Here is an 18554-nt window from a genome sequence, read left to right on the forward strand (position 1 = left end):
TTACACACAAGGACAGTTTGCGGAACACTTGTCTACGCAGGAACACTTTTTACAAAAATACTCCTCCAATAGCTTTCCAATCGTACCTGGGCCCGGAACGTTTTTGTCTGCGTAGAAAGGTTTATGACACAGTTTATTACAGTTCTGATTCTGAAACATTACGAGTTAGAATTACATACATTAAATGGTGGAACATAAACTTGCGTGTGAAAAAGTAGTCCCAGCAACACAATAAAGTAAAATTCAAAATGTTTTATGGTGTCCAAATTTGAAAGATTTGACTGTTTTATATCGTCTTGAGTACCAAAGTACCCATAAGTTCTTAAATAGTAAAAAACCAAACCTTCCTGTTTTCTCTGGACATTATGAAACTTTGACATTTTGAATTAAACAAGTTAATATTTTCAAAATACTTGGTGTCACAAGATCATCAAGTTTGCACCAAATGTTGGATGATGATATAACATCATCTAATACCAGTCCACAGCAAAAAATGTGGCAATGTCATACTCGCCAGCCTCTTGCCATAGTACAAATAGTAAAAACAGTAATAACAAAAGTGTAAACTTGCATTGCATAGACATATGAGATAGGACCAAAGCTGTTTCAGTAGGCTGGGACTGAGGCGTTGCCACTTTTGACTCGATGCAGCCTTGTATAAGAGGCTATATTGAGTTGCAGGCCAGAGTGAGGCAGAACCAGGGGTGAACCAGTCAACCGCACTTAGTCTTATCCCTTGAGTCTATTGTGCATTCTTGGAGCAGCTCGGGCCGCCGGTGACCTGGCCAGTGAGTCATACTTCTAGCTCCACTATCTCTGAGCAATATCTCTTAATTGAGGAAAATATACAAATGATGGTATTCAAAGATGTAATTTAATCTACTGATCATTTTGATACCAAATTTGATGTGAATATTTGATTTTTTATGACCTTATAAAAAAATGCACGATATTAGATAACAACAAAAAATAACTTTAAATTTGGTATCAAACTGATCAATAGATTAAAATACATCCATTCGTACCGTCAGATTTGTATATTTTCTTCAATTCAGAAATATTGCTCAGAGATAGTGGAGCTAGAAGTATGACTCACTGGCTGCCAGAGCAGCTCTAAGAACTCACAATAGACTCAAGAGATAAGACTATTAGTGTGGTTGACTGGTTCACCCCTGGTTCTGCCTCACTCTGGCCTGCAACTCAGTGTAGGACCAATACATAGCAGTTGAAAATAAAAATTAAACTTGTGGGTATAATACGGAGGGAGGTATCTATCTATATATTTAATACGCGACATGAAACTTTGTGAACAATAAGGCTTTTTTGTTTTAAGATTTAACCCCACATATTATATACCAAAATGTTCGTTTAGGTGTGTAGATGTGCAAACTGGCTTTAGATTTTCAAAATATTTCTTTTTAAGGGCGTGGGCTGCCCTCAAAGTTCTTTCCATAAGGATAACATTGTGTTTGATTTGAATGTTATTACATTCTGAAATAGATGTAAATACATTTGTTTTCTATAAAAAATAAATCCCAGCTGTTGTGTTTGGTTTTAAAATGTAAACAGTTTGCATGTTTTTAAAAATAATTAGAAACCCGGCAAAGAAATTTAACCTATAGGACACGACGGGCGAAAAGTTTTATATTTTATTTTTTTTTAAATATCCCAAGGACTCGGCGACAAAGAAATATTGCCGGTCGGACACGGCGAGTCAATATACGGCAAGCAATGCAAAACGAAAGGAGCCCAGACGAGGAGCTGGAACAGTTAGTGTGGCACCATAGACAAATAGAATAAATATTGTATTTGTCTATGGTGGCACTGAAAAATACAATAATTCAGCAGCATTCACTTGGCGATGGCATTAAATGTCAGAAATGTGGTGCGCTACATCACAGAAAACATACTAATATACATTTTAAAGAATAACAAAGAGGACGAGGCGAAGGATTTTCATCCTGCTGCCAGAAAGGAAAAGTGAATCTACCGCCATACCGAGAAAGATATTATATCCAGAGCCTACTTAATGAAGCAAATCATTTGAGCAGAAACTACAAAAAGAACATGAGATCGTACAACTATACGCTCGCAATGGTCAGCACTCGAGCTAAAATTGAAGAACACAACGGCAGAGGGCCTTTCATGTATAAGGTGCACGACACAATTAATTTATCACTCAATTGGCACCTTACAATCATCAGAAGGGGAGTACCCCACATATGCCCAAATTTATATCTACGACGTCGAAACCGCTGTTCAAGAAAGAATGCTAAACAAAGTTAATGGCTCTTGCAGCACTGAACTATCTTATGTTATGTTGTTCATTATCTTATGTTAGATGAATTAGCGTAAGCCTTAAAAGTAATTGTGGATTTCGACGGTGTTTACCTAGTATTATATAGAATACACCCAAAACAACACCCAAATCCTCAACCGAAATCCAGCCCAGTTAATCCAAACCAACTTAATGTCAATTATCAATTAATAAGCAAAAAATCAAACTTAACATTATACTGCTAATGGATACAAGAATAATATTTATATTTTACATAAAGATAGAACCTGCATGGATTTGTAAGATCTGTAAATTTGCTAGTTCTATCTAATGCACAAAACATAAGGTTAACAATCAAAAATAATTGTGGATATTAAGTGTAAAACAAATAAGTGATTTCGTTAAGATATAAACTCTGTTTAATAACAACAACAACAATACATAGGTAAAAATATAAAATTTGGTATCCTATGTACAAATATAATACAGTTAAACTGTGGAATGTTTTTTTAATTAAGTAAATCTTTATCAAAAGGAAGGAATCCGCGACATTTTGCCGTTCCGCAAAAACAGCTGGTTTTACCAATACCACTCCCACCACTTGCGTAATCGTAAGTAATTTCTTCGCCCGCTTGAATACCTCTAACAGAAAACACTGCCAATCTTGGAATCGGAGAATCGATTCTCACAGGGACAATAGCAGCGTTAGGTTGGCAAGAATGATTGATATATCGACCGATATTACCAACGCATGTAGGATCAACAATGGTTTCGGTTGTAGAATTAGCGTAATGTTCCTTTAAAACAAATATATAGTTAATACTATCATTTCGAGACCGTCTTTTAGCCTCTTCCCTGCTGATCAATTCACCGGCGTACTCACAAACAAAACTACCACAATCAACAAACACATCCGTTTTCAATCCAAAACCTTTCACACCGGTTTTAAAAACTAACAAGTGGCGTCTAGGGCCGAATTGTACCAATCGATTGCCACAGTCCATAGGGCACTTGCAAAACTCATTGCACTCGAGAATAAATGAATTGGAAGATAGTTTTTCGTTGTTGAGACGATTGTTTACATAGTTTACGGATCGACCAGAAGTTTGCACACAAGGACAGTTTGCGGAACACTTGTCTACACAGGAACACTTTACACACAACGACTCCTCCAATAGTTCTGGATCCACACCTGGACCCGGAACATTTGTGTCTGCGTAGAAAACTGTGTTGTCCTCGTGGCTGTAGTCGTCCGTAAAAAGTGTTTCTTCGGTTTTATCCAATGATGACATGTCTTTTGACACAGTTTATTACAGTTCTGAAACATTACGAGTTAGAATTACATACATTAAATGGTGGAACATAAACTTACATGTGAAAAAGTAGTCCCAGCAACACAATGTACAAAGTAAAATTCAAAATGGTTTCCCAGTGTCTAAATTTAAAAGATTTGAGGCACCAGAGTATCCATAACTACTCAAATAGTAAAATATAGCTAAACCTTTCTGTTTTCTCTGGGCATTATAAAACTTTGACATTTTGAAGTGGTTTATATTTTCAAAATACTTAATGTCACAAGATCATTAACTGTACACCAACTGTTGTATGATAAATGATGATATAACCTCATTTACTACCAGTCCGCAGCAAAAAATGTGGCAAAGTCACACTCGCCAGCCTATTTCCATAGTAAAAACAGTAATAACAAAAGTGTAAACTTGCATTGCACAAACATATGAGATAGGACTACAGCTGTTTCGGTAGGCTGGGACTGAGGCGTTGCCACTTTTGACTCGATGCGGCCTTCTTGTATTAGAGGGGCTAGGACCAATACATAGCTGTTGAAAATAAAAATAAACTTGTGTGTATGATACGGAGGGAGGTATATTATATAGAATAAACCCAAAACAACACCCAAATACTCAACCCAAATCCAGCCCAGTTAATCCAAATCAACTTAATGTCCCTCTAACGACTAACAAGACATTATTGCTAAAAACCTTAACAACTTTTTTTGTTACATTGTGAAATAGAAGAGCCAATGGATCTGGTGTTTCAGGACTATGTGGAAAAGAAGGCAGATTGTTTTTCTTCCTTCATGAAAACTCTGGATTATTGTTAAAAAAACATTTCACCTACCTTTAATGGCTGATAAGTCTTATCACAAGAATTAAAACAAAAAAGCTATTTCAGTCTACCTGAGAAACAAAGCTTGGAAAACATCTGATTGAAACTTTTTTTTCATTTCTTGTCTAAAACATTCAACTTCCTTGTGTTTTGATTATTGTAGTGGCCTTCATTAGTGACATCGACATCATAGTTGTCTGCTGCTGTTGATTTTCTTTTAAACCATGATAGGTGTAATACTTATTGGTTTATACATATTATGTTGTAAATTACAGAGGTAAGTTTAAAATGTACATATGATAAAAATTAAAATAAATGACTTATATGAGGTTCAACCTGATTTTCAAGTCATATAAATTCCAACTAGTTTGAACAAGTTTCACAGGAGCAAAAGAGTAGGTCATTAGTATTAATTCGCTTTAATGAATAAACCATTATAAGTAAATTTCTGTTAACGCACTTAAAATAGAAGTTGTACCAAAACATGAGACATATGTTCAAATAGTTCCTAAACATTATAAAATGAATTGGGAGTTTCTCTAAACAACAATTTCCAACCAAACCATAAAAATAGTGTGCAATTATATACAGGAGTTGTTTATATACAGGAGAAAACACAAGTGTTAGTAACAAAACTAATAAAACCATACATTTTTCCTAGAACATAAAATATATTTTAAGATTAGTAACATCTACAGTAAGAAAAACTAGCTAACCTCACGGTTGTGTAGAAAATTTAAATTTATAATGAACAATTCACACCAACATTAAAGACAATCTTTTACAGGGAAAGCAATAAAAATCATTATATTTTTGGGTATGATATTAAATCAACTATAAATTTTTAGGGGGTGGGATTTTAGTGACCGCAACTGATTATACCGTATAACACGTTTTAATGTAAAAATATATATGGAATAGTTCCTAGAAAAATTTAAGAAAGTAGGACGTAGCTTATCTGTTAATTTTTTTTACAGTTAAAAATATGAAATATCATGTTCAGCTTTAATGTCATGGGTCTACTTCAAACTGTTTCAAACACCAATTTATAGAATACTGTAATACCCGAAACTAAAATTTTATTTAAGTGGAACAATGTCCAAGACTAAAATCGGGAATCTAAGAGAAGCCAACAGGGAAAACTTAAATATTGTATAAGCATGTGCCAAGTAGTTGATTCAATGTTCATAATTAAAATTCTAAAAAATGATAACAAAATCCAAAAATATAGGCGTGATACGTCATAAACCCATGAGTGTAATTCTATTTGGGGACGCTCTGACCGTCTTCGCACAATAATTTTACAATCGACCCTTGAGTGGATTATTTAGGGACCCTCTGACTGTCTTCGCACGATTATTTTACAATTGATCCTTGAGTGGATTATTTAGGGACCCTCTGACTGTCTTCGCACAATTATTTTACAATCGATCCTTGAGAGGATTATTTAGGGACCCTCTGACTGTCTTCGCACAATTATTTTACAATCGATCCTTGAGGGAATTATTTGGGGACCCTCTGACCGTCTTCGCACAGTTATTTTTCTTGTGTGGATTATTCAGGGAACCTCTGACTATCTTTGCAGAATTATTTTAAGATCGATCCTTTCGTGGATAAAAATCAATGTGTGGATATGTCTAAAGAAAAGCGTTGGCTATCGCAAATAAACCCCAGATCTAACGTCTATTAAGAAAAAATACTTAGATAAAGAATGATCTACCCTTAGAGCCTTAGAGGTATATTAGAGGTGAATGAAATGAAATGGATGAATGAGGAGTCATGAATGATTATTAGAGGGGTCATGATTTTATTTTGGGCATTATTCCACACTTAAATACTGTTTGGCTCCATCACAACATTCAAAAATTTCAACATTAACCCACAACACAGTATTACTACTGATAATTATTTGGTTCATTTTTTTCTTACAGACTGTTTTTTGCCTTAATATTATTTGTATATTAGGCATACTTATTAGACTCCTAAATTTTGTTGGGACATTCCACATTTTTTTAATTCCGTTGGTTGTGGTTCTTGGACATTATTACATTAGAGATTACTGGTGAATCAAAATAAGAAGCATAAAATAAAACTGTAAAGCACCACTAATAACACATGCAGATAGGTAAAACACAATACACAACTTATACCACTAACAATGTTCTAAAGACCCATTTTGCACAAACCCATCTAAAAACACCCACCTTCAGAAGAGAATTCGCTGCTATAAAACATTGCAAAATATAATAGTTTTATTTTCATGCACATAAACTATTGTTAATAAAAGTGGGATAGCAACAAAGTAAGATACAGTAGAACCCCATTTAACCGTGTCGAGCTTCACCAGACACCTGAATTTCTTGATTGTATTATAGTCCGCGGATTAAGGATTGATATTGAAAATGATTGTATAAAATAATGCTTATGTTAATCCAAAGACTGGTGCATTTCTCAGGCTATAATTGAACATTTGTTTCCATTTATTTTCCTAAGGTGAAGATAACAATATGTTTTAACACTCAAAAAGTAAATTAATGTGCAAAAAGAAAAAAACATACAGTACACAGTAATAAATAAGTTTATATATATTACATCGTCGATCTTAATATAGTCTCGGGCGACTAGCTTCAAAACGTTATTATATCATTTAATTATCTTTTAAGGAAAAGAGGCTTGAAAATAAAACTGTAACATTTTTAAACTAGTCGCCTGAGACTAAGTTCACGATGTAATTAAAAATGTAAATTTATGTAAGTAAACTTATTTATTATTTTCATAAATCAATCCTAGAGTCAATTATGAATAGACATAGCACACTTAAACAAAATAATCAGCTGATTTTATAAGGTAAATCCGACAGCTGTTGAGGCTACACAAAGTAATATTCCCCCCAAAATATAACCTCAAAATATAAAACATTGAATTTGAAACTCGGTCATTATTCCCTTACTATTCCAGTTAACTGGGGCTTGGCTGAAAGTCACTAAATAGACACTGACATAGCATCAAGCAATATACATAGTTTTTATTTGCACTTTCAAATATGAATAAGCTAAACAAGTTAACTGTATTCAAAACTACATAAACATATGACATGTAAACTTGAACCGGAAGAATGTATCTTGGGAAGGGTAGAAAATGAATCCTAACGATGTATTAGAGATGCTTCGTAGACTTCTACTTGATTCAAAAGTGAATTAACTTGTTTCATTATAGATCTGGCTTTCCTAAAAAGAAAATTGTTTCTGAGAAGGTGCAAAACAAAAAAGTGACAGGTGATATTCAAACAATACACATTTAACGATTTTAGAACAATAGTGATAATGTTGTTCAGTAAACACTCGTTAATTTAATTGGTGTGACTCAATTTGTTAAGTTTTACTCAAATGTAATGGTGGTGATTCTAAATGAAATTTAGCTGACAGAAGTAAAAAGATTCAGAGTTAACCTTAAAGATTATTTTAGTTTATTCCATACACCTAAAAAAGATTGTTTTCACTAATTCAAGTAAAGAAAGACGTGACAGTATACTTTAAGAGCGGACAGACACGTTGCAACTTGTACGTAAAGATTTTGTACTTTCTTGGGGTCTGTTGAGAAAACGTTGAAGATGTAGAGGTAAATTTAAACTTGGGGAAATAAAGTGAAAATTAAATTTGTTCTTATCCACTGCACTTGAAGTTAGAGAGGTATAAAACAATTATCAAATTATTGTAATTTATGTATGATTATTGTCCCAATTTATCAACGATTTAAAGATTATGTGTAAGCAACGATCGTCTCTTATGAATCTCATACAGAACAAATTGTAACCAAATTGTATTGTCTGTAATTGTAAACAAATTGTCTTAAATTGTTCTACAAAAAAATATTGTTCAGATGAAAACGTGGTAGATTTTACTTCACCAATTGAACTGGAAACTTTGAAGAGTGTTATTAAATTAAGTCAAAAAATATAGAAACCATTACATGGGGGTAAAAAATTTAACCATAGTTGAGGTATTTATATTACCAAATTTAATTTAAAATTAACACAACTCCACCACCACATTGTAGCCTTGTTCACCATCCATGCAATTCAACCATGCATGAAAATTACCGCCGTGCAAATTCGTGCAACCATGCTTTCCTTACAATGATCGTATATTTACCTAGGCACTTGATTGACAGCGTCCGACAGCGCTCTCGGTGCCAACAGTTTGTACGCTCCCCACACAAACAAGCTGACCGCACACACTTTCAATGTGTACTTGACCACTTTTCCTGTCCGGGAGGGAGGTGGAATCCTAGAAGTAAATAGTCACATTAGTGAGCCGCCGAGTCACTCGGAATGGGATTACGACATGATTTTCATCAATTCTTCAACTTTATCTACTATTTTGTGTTTTTGAATGTTTCTACGCAAACATAGTTTTTTATTATGTTTTTTTTTTTAAGAGAACGGTTGTTGACATTCGTTATTGATAGTCCTAGACAAATGGAAAATCTGGCTTCAGAGTAGTGCCCACATGGGATCAAACCCACGACCTTAACCCTGCTTCAGATACATTGGGTGGCCTTGACCATACTAACGTCATGATAGGCGGTATGTCTGCGTCCTTGATAGTACCCCACAGTTTGGTGATGCCGGGCATGTGTCCGATACCCACAATTCCCACCACTCTGGTCTGCTCCACAGCTGTAACACCATATAAACTTATATTATGTTTAAATTATTATGTTGGACAAACACAAATTCATACTATAAATATAAAAGAATGTGAAGTTGAAATTACACAACAGGATACAGAACACCTATTTTGATACAATATATCGGTAAAATAAATAAGTCTCAATTACCCGATCTTCAGATATCTGATGTTTTTATTTAAGAGGAGAAGTTAGGACTTGCAAGTTCTCCCTAACCACAATATCTAAAACATAAATAAAACTATCCACTTATAAATAAAATAAAATAAGCTAAGTACCATATTTCACTTTATTTTTGATTTATTTTTACAAACGGCAATACACCAATACAAAAAACTTAACAAAAATTGACGGCAGCAGAAAACATTATACAACTACACAAAAATCTATTATAGGTGTATTAGAATTGTTGTCGTCCACTCTTCTATGTCAATGATCAAGTCCTATATCCACGTCAGCATTAAAAGCCGCTGTTTTGAGCATGAAGAGAACATTTTAATTTTTAAATTTCAAATCAACTTTGAGGCTATTTTATCCAACTAAACCAATAAATTTACAAACTAATATTTCTGGAATTATATCGAAAGCGTGCATGGTAAAACTTATCCTAAAAACACAGAAAAACATCTACGTTTAACACTCAAACACAACATGATCTAGATTTACGGATGACAACTGTACCTGTAGGAGTCAGTCTGCGAGGCTGATGGCGAGTGGCCAGTTGCAGCGAGTACGTCAAGTACATGTCTCTTTCCTCTACAAACACTCGCCCCAGTTCCGGGAACTCTCCGGACATCTCCTTCAACATCTGGTCTAGCAGGTCCTTCTGCTTACACTTCTCCACTTCTTCCTTGCTGCAAAACACGTTTAAAAAATAATAATTCAATACTTTTCAATGAAATGGCGACCACGCAAAGTAGGTAGGATTTTTAGTGAGGATAGCTGGCTTACCTGAATGGGAAAGAGTCCAAACTGGTACAAGATACACAAAACTTTACACTATACACAACATTAGAATATTTTACTGTCGCTGACTGCATTTTTAACTAATGAAGAGAGACTTTTCTTTAGGTCCAATATGGTGACCAAGTCGGCTAGTGAGTGGTTGGGACAGTGCTACCAATAGTTAAAATAAAAACACAGTTTCAGTTGATCTTATAATAAATATATAAGATCAATATAGAATATAGTCGAGTTTGTGAAATAAAAAAATTCATTTCAGAGTGCTGAGTTGGTACGTTTATTTTAATATAGATAGGCAACACAGCACCAACAACTCACTAGCCGACTGGCCAGCATATTGGATCTAAAGAAAACTCTCTCTTCCTTAGTTGAAAATGCTGTCAGTGACAGTGAAATATTCTAATGTTGTGTGTAGGCCTACACAGTGTAAAGTTTTGTGTATCCTGTACCAGTTTGGACTCTTTCCCATCCAGGTAAGCCTGTTGTCCTTAGAAAAAAATCCTTAAAACCTAGGCCTCTATGTTACACCTTTAAATATTAATAGGATGGATGTGCCCCAAAATTTATGGACATTTCTGATTATTATATATTTTTGATATTTGGGCAGGATTAAATTTAAATGTTCTCAAATGTCCATATTCTTGTCACTATTACGAGAGAAAATAATGTAGTAATGTTGTCTCCCTGATCGCAGAAGATAATCACGATTTTTCTTTATTGTGGCCAACAATTATAATTAATGTCTCTTTTGATAGCAGATCTTCACAATTTTTCCACTATTGCAGGAACCAATGATGATGTCTCTGCCATTGTTAGAGGCAAAAGTTAGTGTACTTGATTAAAATCAGTAATTCACATCAACCCAAACAGATTTACGTTTGTCGTTTGATCAACTCAACTATCTAAAACTGGCTACCAGTACATCTTTTTCATGGGAAAGAAATGCTTAGTTATATCCATAGTCTAAGATACTACTTGAGCTTCGGACTGGTTAAAATAAATGGATTTTAAATTGGAAACCGTCCTATAGCTTTTAGTAGAGGTAAAACAAATCTCTTGAGTTAACCATTATCTATCAACAGCTCTACTAAACTCTCCTCCTGGTGCCAGCTCCGTGGCCAGCTGGGCAGACAGAAGGTATACACAATGGAACACCCAGTTTTCTTTTACTCTTGCCAGTTATCTTTTCTGCGGCAAGTACTTACGTGGTGGGATTCTTGGAGAAGGCGAGGTGCCACACTAGACGAATACTCTGCCACCAACTCAGAAATGACAGAGCCCGTTTTAAGGTCACTTGAATCGGCCGGTCTCCAAAATGAATCACACAGTTCGGCAACATTCTCACCTGAAATATCATTGGAAACTACTTAACCACAACAATTCACACAACGAAACCAAAACACAAAAGTAATTAGATTGGGTTTTATTTATTTATTCAACATCATCAGATTACATCAATTCTCTTGACAGGTGATTTGTCACAAAGTCTAATACAACAACATTAGTAACAAAATGTACTTATATGAAAAACGTTCAAAGTGTTCGATATTTGTGTGCAAGAATAGCTTGAATTGAAACAACAGATTAATGACACTTTCCCAACAAAAAAAAAAACAGTTTCTTAAAAAATATATAAAATTAGCAAAATTTGTCATATTAAACTCTATGTAAAATCAACGATTTTTCAATCGGTTAAAACTGCAACATAACCATACTATGCATTACCAGGATTAGGTCACCATATATCTGGGTTTCAGTCGAACAGTCCAACAGGTTTAACATTTGTCCTCCCGATGTGACAATTGAAAACAGAAAAAGTGGCAAAATCTGTATATTTTACCCTTAGGTTTGTCACACTTTTGTAAATTATATCAATTTCATACCATAACCAATAATAACTATTACAGGCCTAACGAAAGTGTTACTTATTCACAATAATACTTACTTTAACTGAAAAGCTTGTAAAACAAGCTTATGTTTATTAAATTGCTTAATGTGATTTAGCTTAAAAACTTTGATTTCACTGCCTGATTTTTATACCCCTTTCTCTATTTGGAACCCCGGTTCGGCCTCTAGGGTCTCTACCAAATATGGTAACCCTATGCATTACAATACCGAAAATTGTAGGATTTATATTAATATTTGAAACAACACTGAAACTGTAAACCTATGACTAGTTACCTCTGCAAGAGCTCTCCGGAACTCTCCCCCCGGAGCCATCCCCAGCTCCTTGGTCAGCTGGGCCGACAGGTTGAGAAACAACGTATACATGAGACCATGGAACACTCCGTTTTCTTTCACTGTTGCCATTATCTTTTCTGCGGAAGGAAAACAAATTTCAATATGAGTTGCATAATGAACTGCGTGCAAGAAATGCAAACAACCAGTTTGTCCCCTGTATAAAAAAACCAGCAGACTAAGCAAATGTAAAGCTTTTTATTTAGTCTAATTCAAATCGGTGTTATATTGCTTTAAAAGGTTAGTTTTTAGAGAAAAAAAAAGCACTCAGCTTTTATCAAAAAGTCGCCAGTTCGGTCCTACAAAAAGTCAGTAGCTTTTTGATGGTTCAAAACTGGACCCAGCTGTCCCTGATTATTAGCTTTAAGTAAAATGATAATGACTGATGAAACAGCTGATTTTAGTCAACAACAAAGCTACACAGATCATCTCAAAACATTCTACACTCATCCTTCACTTGTATTTGGGTTTACGTACCTAGGTGGCATCCCAATCTCATAATGATATATTACAATGTATTGCTATAAAAGTGATTGAATCAACTGTATACTAACTACATAAACAGTAAATGTCACTACTCAACCTTATAAGATTTTCATTTGACAGAGGGCTATCAAGTAACCTAGACTTTCCAATCGTCAATGAGGCTGAGACATATAAAAGTCTAAATATAAAATCGTCATACCAAATGTTATGTTTTTTGCTTCTCTCTCAATAGTCTCCTCGTCCATCTGCAGAATACTGGCACGACTCCGACACAACTCCACCATAACAATGTGGGGGCGAACATTACGTATTACCTGAAACCCAACATGAAAATGTACACAGCATGCCTGGTTTATTAGTGTCAAATAATGTTTGTTGGTCTAAATATTTGTGGTAGGCCTATTGACTGATATTTTCTCTTAGTGTACGACTTTCTTTATAGTAGATTAGATTTACAGAGTTAATAATTTATAAAAAAAACTTTTTAAAAATACCACATTTTAAAGGCACTGAAAAGTAGAAAATAATCTATAAATATGTGAAGAAAATAAATACTTGTAAGTAAAACGAAAAACGTGGGGTGCATGCAATAGATGAGTTCAATAGGTGAAGATAATTGTGAATAAGCTATTTTTAAAAAGTATTTTATTTACAAATTATTTTCTACTTTTCAGTCTTTAATGTGTAAATAATAAATATGTTAAATCCATTGTATATGGCCTGTTAAAACATTACCAAAACCTTATTATATGTAATCTGATTTGTTATCTTTACTTTGAAATGTTTGTTTTATTAGAATCTCTTGGGAGCAGAACCTTTACTTCTTAAACTCAAACTGTCAAATTTAAGTATTTACAGCTGACTTCAATAAAGAGATAATTTGACTATTTGCATTATTCCAAAATGTAAACATTGAATTTTGTAAGCCCATGGGCCACATCCCAAAGGAAATATAAAAATAAAATGATTTAATATTGTATTGTCATCCATTTGTGGGTTATGTTTCAAGTTTCAAGTCTCTAGCTCATCGGGAAGTTAGTGTAAAATCAATTGCAAAATTTGTACCGGACAAGAAAGCGAGCTAATAAAAACGAGTCCCATGGGGCGTATCCAAAAGTAAATATAAAATAAAATGATTTAATATTGTATTGTCATCCATTTGTGGGCTATGTTTCAAGTTTCAAGTCTCTAGCTCATCGGGAAGTTAGTGTAAAATCAATTGCAAAATTTGTACCGGACAAGAAAGCGAGCTAATAAAAACGAGCCCATGGGGCGTATCCCAAAGGAAATATAAAATAAAATGATTTAATGACAAGAAAGGGAGCTAATAAAAACATTTTAAAATGGAAACTACTCTCTGTAGAAATCTTACAATAAAAAACAATACAGCTACCACTGATGTCTTAATATGCCACTGTTCCTGTCCAGTTATTTTCAGACATGAGAGGGTTACAAAATCTCGTAAATTTACTGTAGCCAACTTTTTATATTTGCATTTTTTATATTTTCACTAATTAACCTTAACTAATATAGGTTCCAAATCCTTTGGATTGATGAGAGCCCTTCAATCTAAATCGGTAGTTTTAATATGAATATTCCAGGACTGTGATGACTGAAAGTGGCAATTTCTTTTCACCCCATGACAAAAGTATTTTTTCACCCTGGATCGGAAAGTTTTAATTAAAAACTGGTCAACAAAATTTTGCTCTCATCCATCAAAGTCAATTCTTAAAGTGATAAAAGAAAGTTTAAAATAGTTTTGGATCATTGTTGTGTTAAGCATCTTTCAAATCAGTTAATTTGATTTGTACTTACTTTAGAAACATCATCTTGACTCTCGATACTGAAGTGTGCCGTTCCGACCAAGTACACCTTCACCCCATCCGGAGTGGTCAGTAGAGACACCGTAGACGGTAGGTTCTCATCAAAGTTTTCTTCAATTAGAGGATCTAAACATTTGGAAAAAATACAGCCTATGGATTTAAGGTGGGTATACAAAATTAGTCAAATAAAAGCTCCAATATCCAAGGCAACATATTAATAGGAGGCCTACAAGAATTCGGAGTAGGCCCTAAGTAAGGAGTATGATTTGTAAATTTGTTAGGCCGTTGAAAAACGGGAAGACTGTTTTTCAACTGAAATCGGCAACTAGTAGGACAAACTAGTCGCCTGCGTCCCCACCAATGTAGTTAGGTGGGACAGTGCACACAGTGTGACTGCAATGCGACCAGTTGAGGACCAGTCGGCAATCAGTCGTTAAGCAACCGGACCTGCCGGTTGGAAGGTGATTTCAGTCGCCTGGTTTGCATATTTGTATTGCGCTTAAAGGATCAGGCATACCAACTGTAATAACTCTTCGTAAGTACTTTTTGACATTCTGTACATAGACTAAAATTTGGCATCTATTTCTTGTAATGCAGCAGCAGCTACAAAGAGCTTACATTGAATATTTGTTCAACATAAAGATGTCCCCAATACATTCTACGTCCTCTACGCTTTCTTGATTGTCTATAAAACACCAGGGCTTCTTCAGCACTAATACTCATTTCAAACACCATACACAGTACACAGTATCGTTATAACAAAATTAGAACACATTCACTACCGTCGCTACCGTCCGAGCTACCGTGTTCAGTATCAAGACTATGGTATTGTAGGACCATTGCCTTTCAAATACCAACCAGGCGTTGCCATAGACAAAATTAAATAGACTAATGGACATTTTACAAAACGCCTACAGCTTTATCCACATTGAAATTTGTAATTTCGAGCTTGAAATAAAGACTAACTTAGTCTAGCATTTAGTATTGAATATCTACCTGGTGCCTGATTTATAGGTTGTTTTGGAGTGATTTCAATTGAATCATCACTTTCATATTCTTCACTATCAGACCTTACGTGGCTGTTATCAAGACTAGATGCATCCATGGTGCTTGTCGGAGAAGTGGTTTTCACGGGTGAACTCATAGCCAAAACAGGGACAGTGCCTTCATCCTCTGTGCCAGTGCCCTAAAACAAAGGAAAAAATTAATTTCATACCCCGCTGCAGCAAACCTGCAGACTAAGCGATTTCCATTTGCCTGATTGGATTTTCAATAAAATGTCTCCTTAAAAATATCACATTTATTCCCTAGCTATATAAATAGCATTAGTTTAACGAGTACACAGGTTTGCTGCAACAGGAAGGTAATGAAGTGTTTTTATTGTGAAATGGTAATAGCTTAGTATAAAATAAATGCATTTTCAAAATTTGATCAAAATATGATCATAAACTGACAAACTAGGGCCTACAACAGTTTATTAATTCTCCATAAGAATACCCATGGGAATTTTAAAATTGCAATACTTAGTACCCTAATATTTTTTTTCTGGGTAACCATTTGGTACATGATAACACTTCAACATACTATATTATTTTTTTTTTTAGCTCTACAAAATTGTTTTAAAAGAAATTGCAAAAGTTTATGTTTATGAGGTCAAAAATGGGAAAATCCCATTTTCACCCCATGAAACCCCCCGTTCCCATAGTCTGATCATGCAGGTTCACAAACTCGTTCAAATAAATGTACACGTTTACATATACCAAATTTCATCAAAATCATTTTAGCTTGAATTATCAAGCTAACGAACACACATATATAGGTAAATATATATGAATTTTAATGGATGGTGTTTTTGGCCTCTAGGGACCTCAAAACAAAAAAGTAAATCGGTTCCGAGTTCAGGTCTTACCATGAGTACTACGGTAATAGCTTATTCCCTATAGGGCCTATGGAAAATTCACTAAAAGCAAACAATAGTAAAGGATAAAAATAAAAATAGCCTACCCTTGGATTTCTAAAACAGCAAGGATAAAAATAAAATATCCTACAGGAACTAAGTCTTCATGGACAGTAAAAAATCTGGATAGGTCTGTAACAACACTTAAGTTTTGTTTATGTAGCACAAATTTAAGTCTCATTTAGTCATTCATCTTTTAACTAGGCACCATATAATCTTTGAGTAAATAGCATGAACCTTAAAACGTACCAGTTCTAGACAAACAACCTGATATTTGTTCTTTTAAATGCTGAAGACAAAACAGTAGGCCCTAACTTAAATGCAAGTAAGTAAGTAATTCGCAGCGAGTCATTTTAACTACGGTAGGGTAGCCTATTTAAAGTCCGGACCAAAATAAATCCAAAGAAGAACAAGGCTCTAGTAGGCCTACCCATAGACAAATAGAATAAATATAGACAGTCAGCTGTGCTGCGGTTATCGTGCCAACGGACACATATATATAAATATATATATGAATTGGTCAGGCGTCCACCATCTGCAGCGGTGTGCGCCGTAACTACAGGGCACTCCTAGCGGAACCTTCCTTTGACAGACTATATTTATTCAATTTGTCTATGGCCTAACTTAACTATAAAGTATCTCAGGCTGAACCAATAATTTAAATTTTGTTTATAAATTGTTGACTGTGCTGTAACGAGCCACAATAGGCCTTAACGTTTTATAAACTTATAAAAAACACAGGAAACAAGGGAAATCGTTATATGTAGGCTTGCAGTGTGTAACTAAGGTAGGTGCCTACAGTTTTTTTCATGAGTGAATAACCAAAAGTATGTTTACAAACATTGAGTCACCAGGCCGGTGAGCTTTTGCTTTTGCCGTGCCGCAAATATAAATATCGTTTCGACATAGCTTGTGATTGTATCAACCACTCGATTGTTTGTTGAACAGCTGACACCAGTAAGAAAGAAATGAAAAAATCATCAAAACTATTAAGTCCATTCAAAAAGACGGCTGCACTTTAATTTACGTCCTACACTCGTTCGAATGAATATATCTATCGATATAATGTATCGATTATTTAGTTCGATATATGAAGTTTGGTTAGTTAGGTTAACCCAACCTAACTAACCGAATGATAATTGATAGGCCTATATCGATATTTTTCATTCGAATGAGTGTAGGACGTAAACTAAAGTGCAGCCAAAAAGACAGTAAAGCAAATAAAAGACTTGTGTTATTCTTCCAGATACCAAGAGTGTTCAAATTCAAATTGAGCCTGCCAGCTGTTCTGCTGTCTGCCCGCAAATGCGCACCAGCATCTTTTTGTTTGGTTTTTCACTCGCAAAACGAACTGTAGGCCTGCTTAATAAGAACAGAGCCAGTAACTTAACATCTTAACAGAAATATTGATGACCATATGGACTGACCACAAGTCTGATAAACATTTAGGCTAACTTAGTAAATGACTATGTTAGGCCTAGTCTTACTATTGTTATCATGAACATAAGTTGTTTTACTTATGAGTAGGCTAGTTATTATATGTAAAGAATTTGAACCAAAACTTGATCATCCCAATAGACAGATTTTAACACAACCTATTTAACACCCAATAGGCCTAAATCCAGTTGAGAGTTGAGACTACTCTGTTTTCAAGACATCCTACAGTAAGCCTAAGTCAAAACTAATGTGAAATTGAAAGGAAAATATCGTTATTTAATTATTCTACAAACCATCAAGTTGCCTTTTCTGATTTGAACGTTTAAAACTTTCTACAAAAACCTTTTGCAAGAACAAGTTAAAAACTATACGTTGACAATTTAAGCTAGTTTTCCATCAACATTGCCACTACAACACTTCAAAAGAAACTTTTGACACGAGGATAAAATTCTGGAAAACAAAATTAAAATCAAAATCGTTTTTGTCATGCACGCACAGATTATATAGAATATTTATCAAGTTAACGAAACGACTAATATCACGTTGACGTCGTCAT

At 34.5% G+C, this 18554-nt stretch overlaps 1 protein-coding gene across 4 annotated transcripts; it reads right to left on the minus strand.

Moving 5' to 3' along the window:
• Window positions 1–19: 19 nt before the first annotated feature.
• LOC128993486 (traB domain-containing protein) lies at window positions 20–18554 on the minus strand. Of its 4 annotated transcripts, none has more exons than XM_054417428.1 (10): window positions 18292–18554; window positions 15601–15790; window positions 14597–14730; window positions 12981–13095; window positions 12239–12375; window positions 11263–11402; window positions 9776–9948; window positions 8978–9083; window positions 8557–8691; window positions 20–144 (listed from the first exon to the last, which is right to left on the minus strand). In XM_054417428.1, exons 1-10 carry the CDS (start codon window positions 18292–18294, stop codon window positions 33–35), a joined length of 1245 nt encoding a protein of 414 aa, XP_054273403.1. In that variant the 5' UTR covers window positions 18295–18554; the 3' UTR covers window positions 20–32. The 4 variants fall into 4 exon arrangements, with proteins under 4 accessions (XP_054273403.1, XP_054273422.1, XP_054273431.1 ...); XM_054417447.1 differs by lacking the exon at window positions 18292–18554 and adding an exon at window positions 16609–16683; XM_054417456.1 differs by lacking the exon at window positions 20–144 and adding an exon at window positions 3430–3596 and having other exon boundaries at window positions 18292–18552.

Source organism: Macrosteles quadrilineatus, unplaced genomic scaffold (genome assembly GCF_028750875.1).
Source record: "Macrosteles quadrilineatus isolate MER2022 unplaced genomic scaffold, UCM_ALF_1.0 Scaffold_1__1_contigs__length_201487025, whole genome shotgun sequence".
Taxonomy (NCBI): domain Eukaryota; kingdom Metazoa; phylum Arthropoda; class Insecta; order Hemiptera; family Cicadellidae; genus Macrosteles; species Macrosteles quadrilineatus.

Bases quoted from the DNA above. Each gene is read 5' to 3' on its own strand.
- LOC128993486 (XM_054417428.1), bottom strand. The intron at 11,403-12,238 runs GTAACTAGTCAT...ATGATATTTCAG, and splicing joins TCCGGAGAGCTCTTGCAGAG to GTGAGAATGTTGCCGAACTG. The intron at 9,949-11,262 runs GTAAGTACTTGC...CGTGTTTTGCAG, and splicing joins TTCTCCAAGAATCCCACCAC to CAAGGAAGAAGTGGAGAAGT.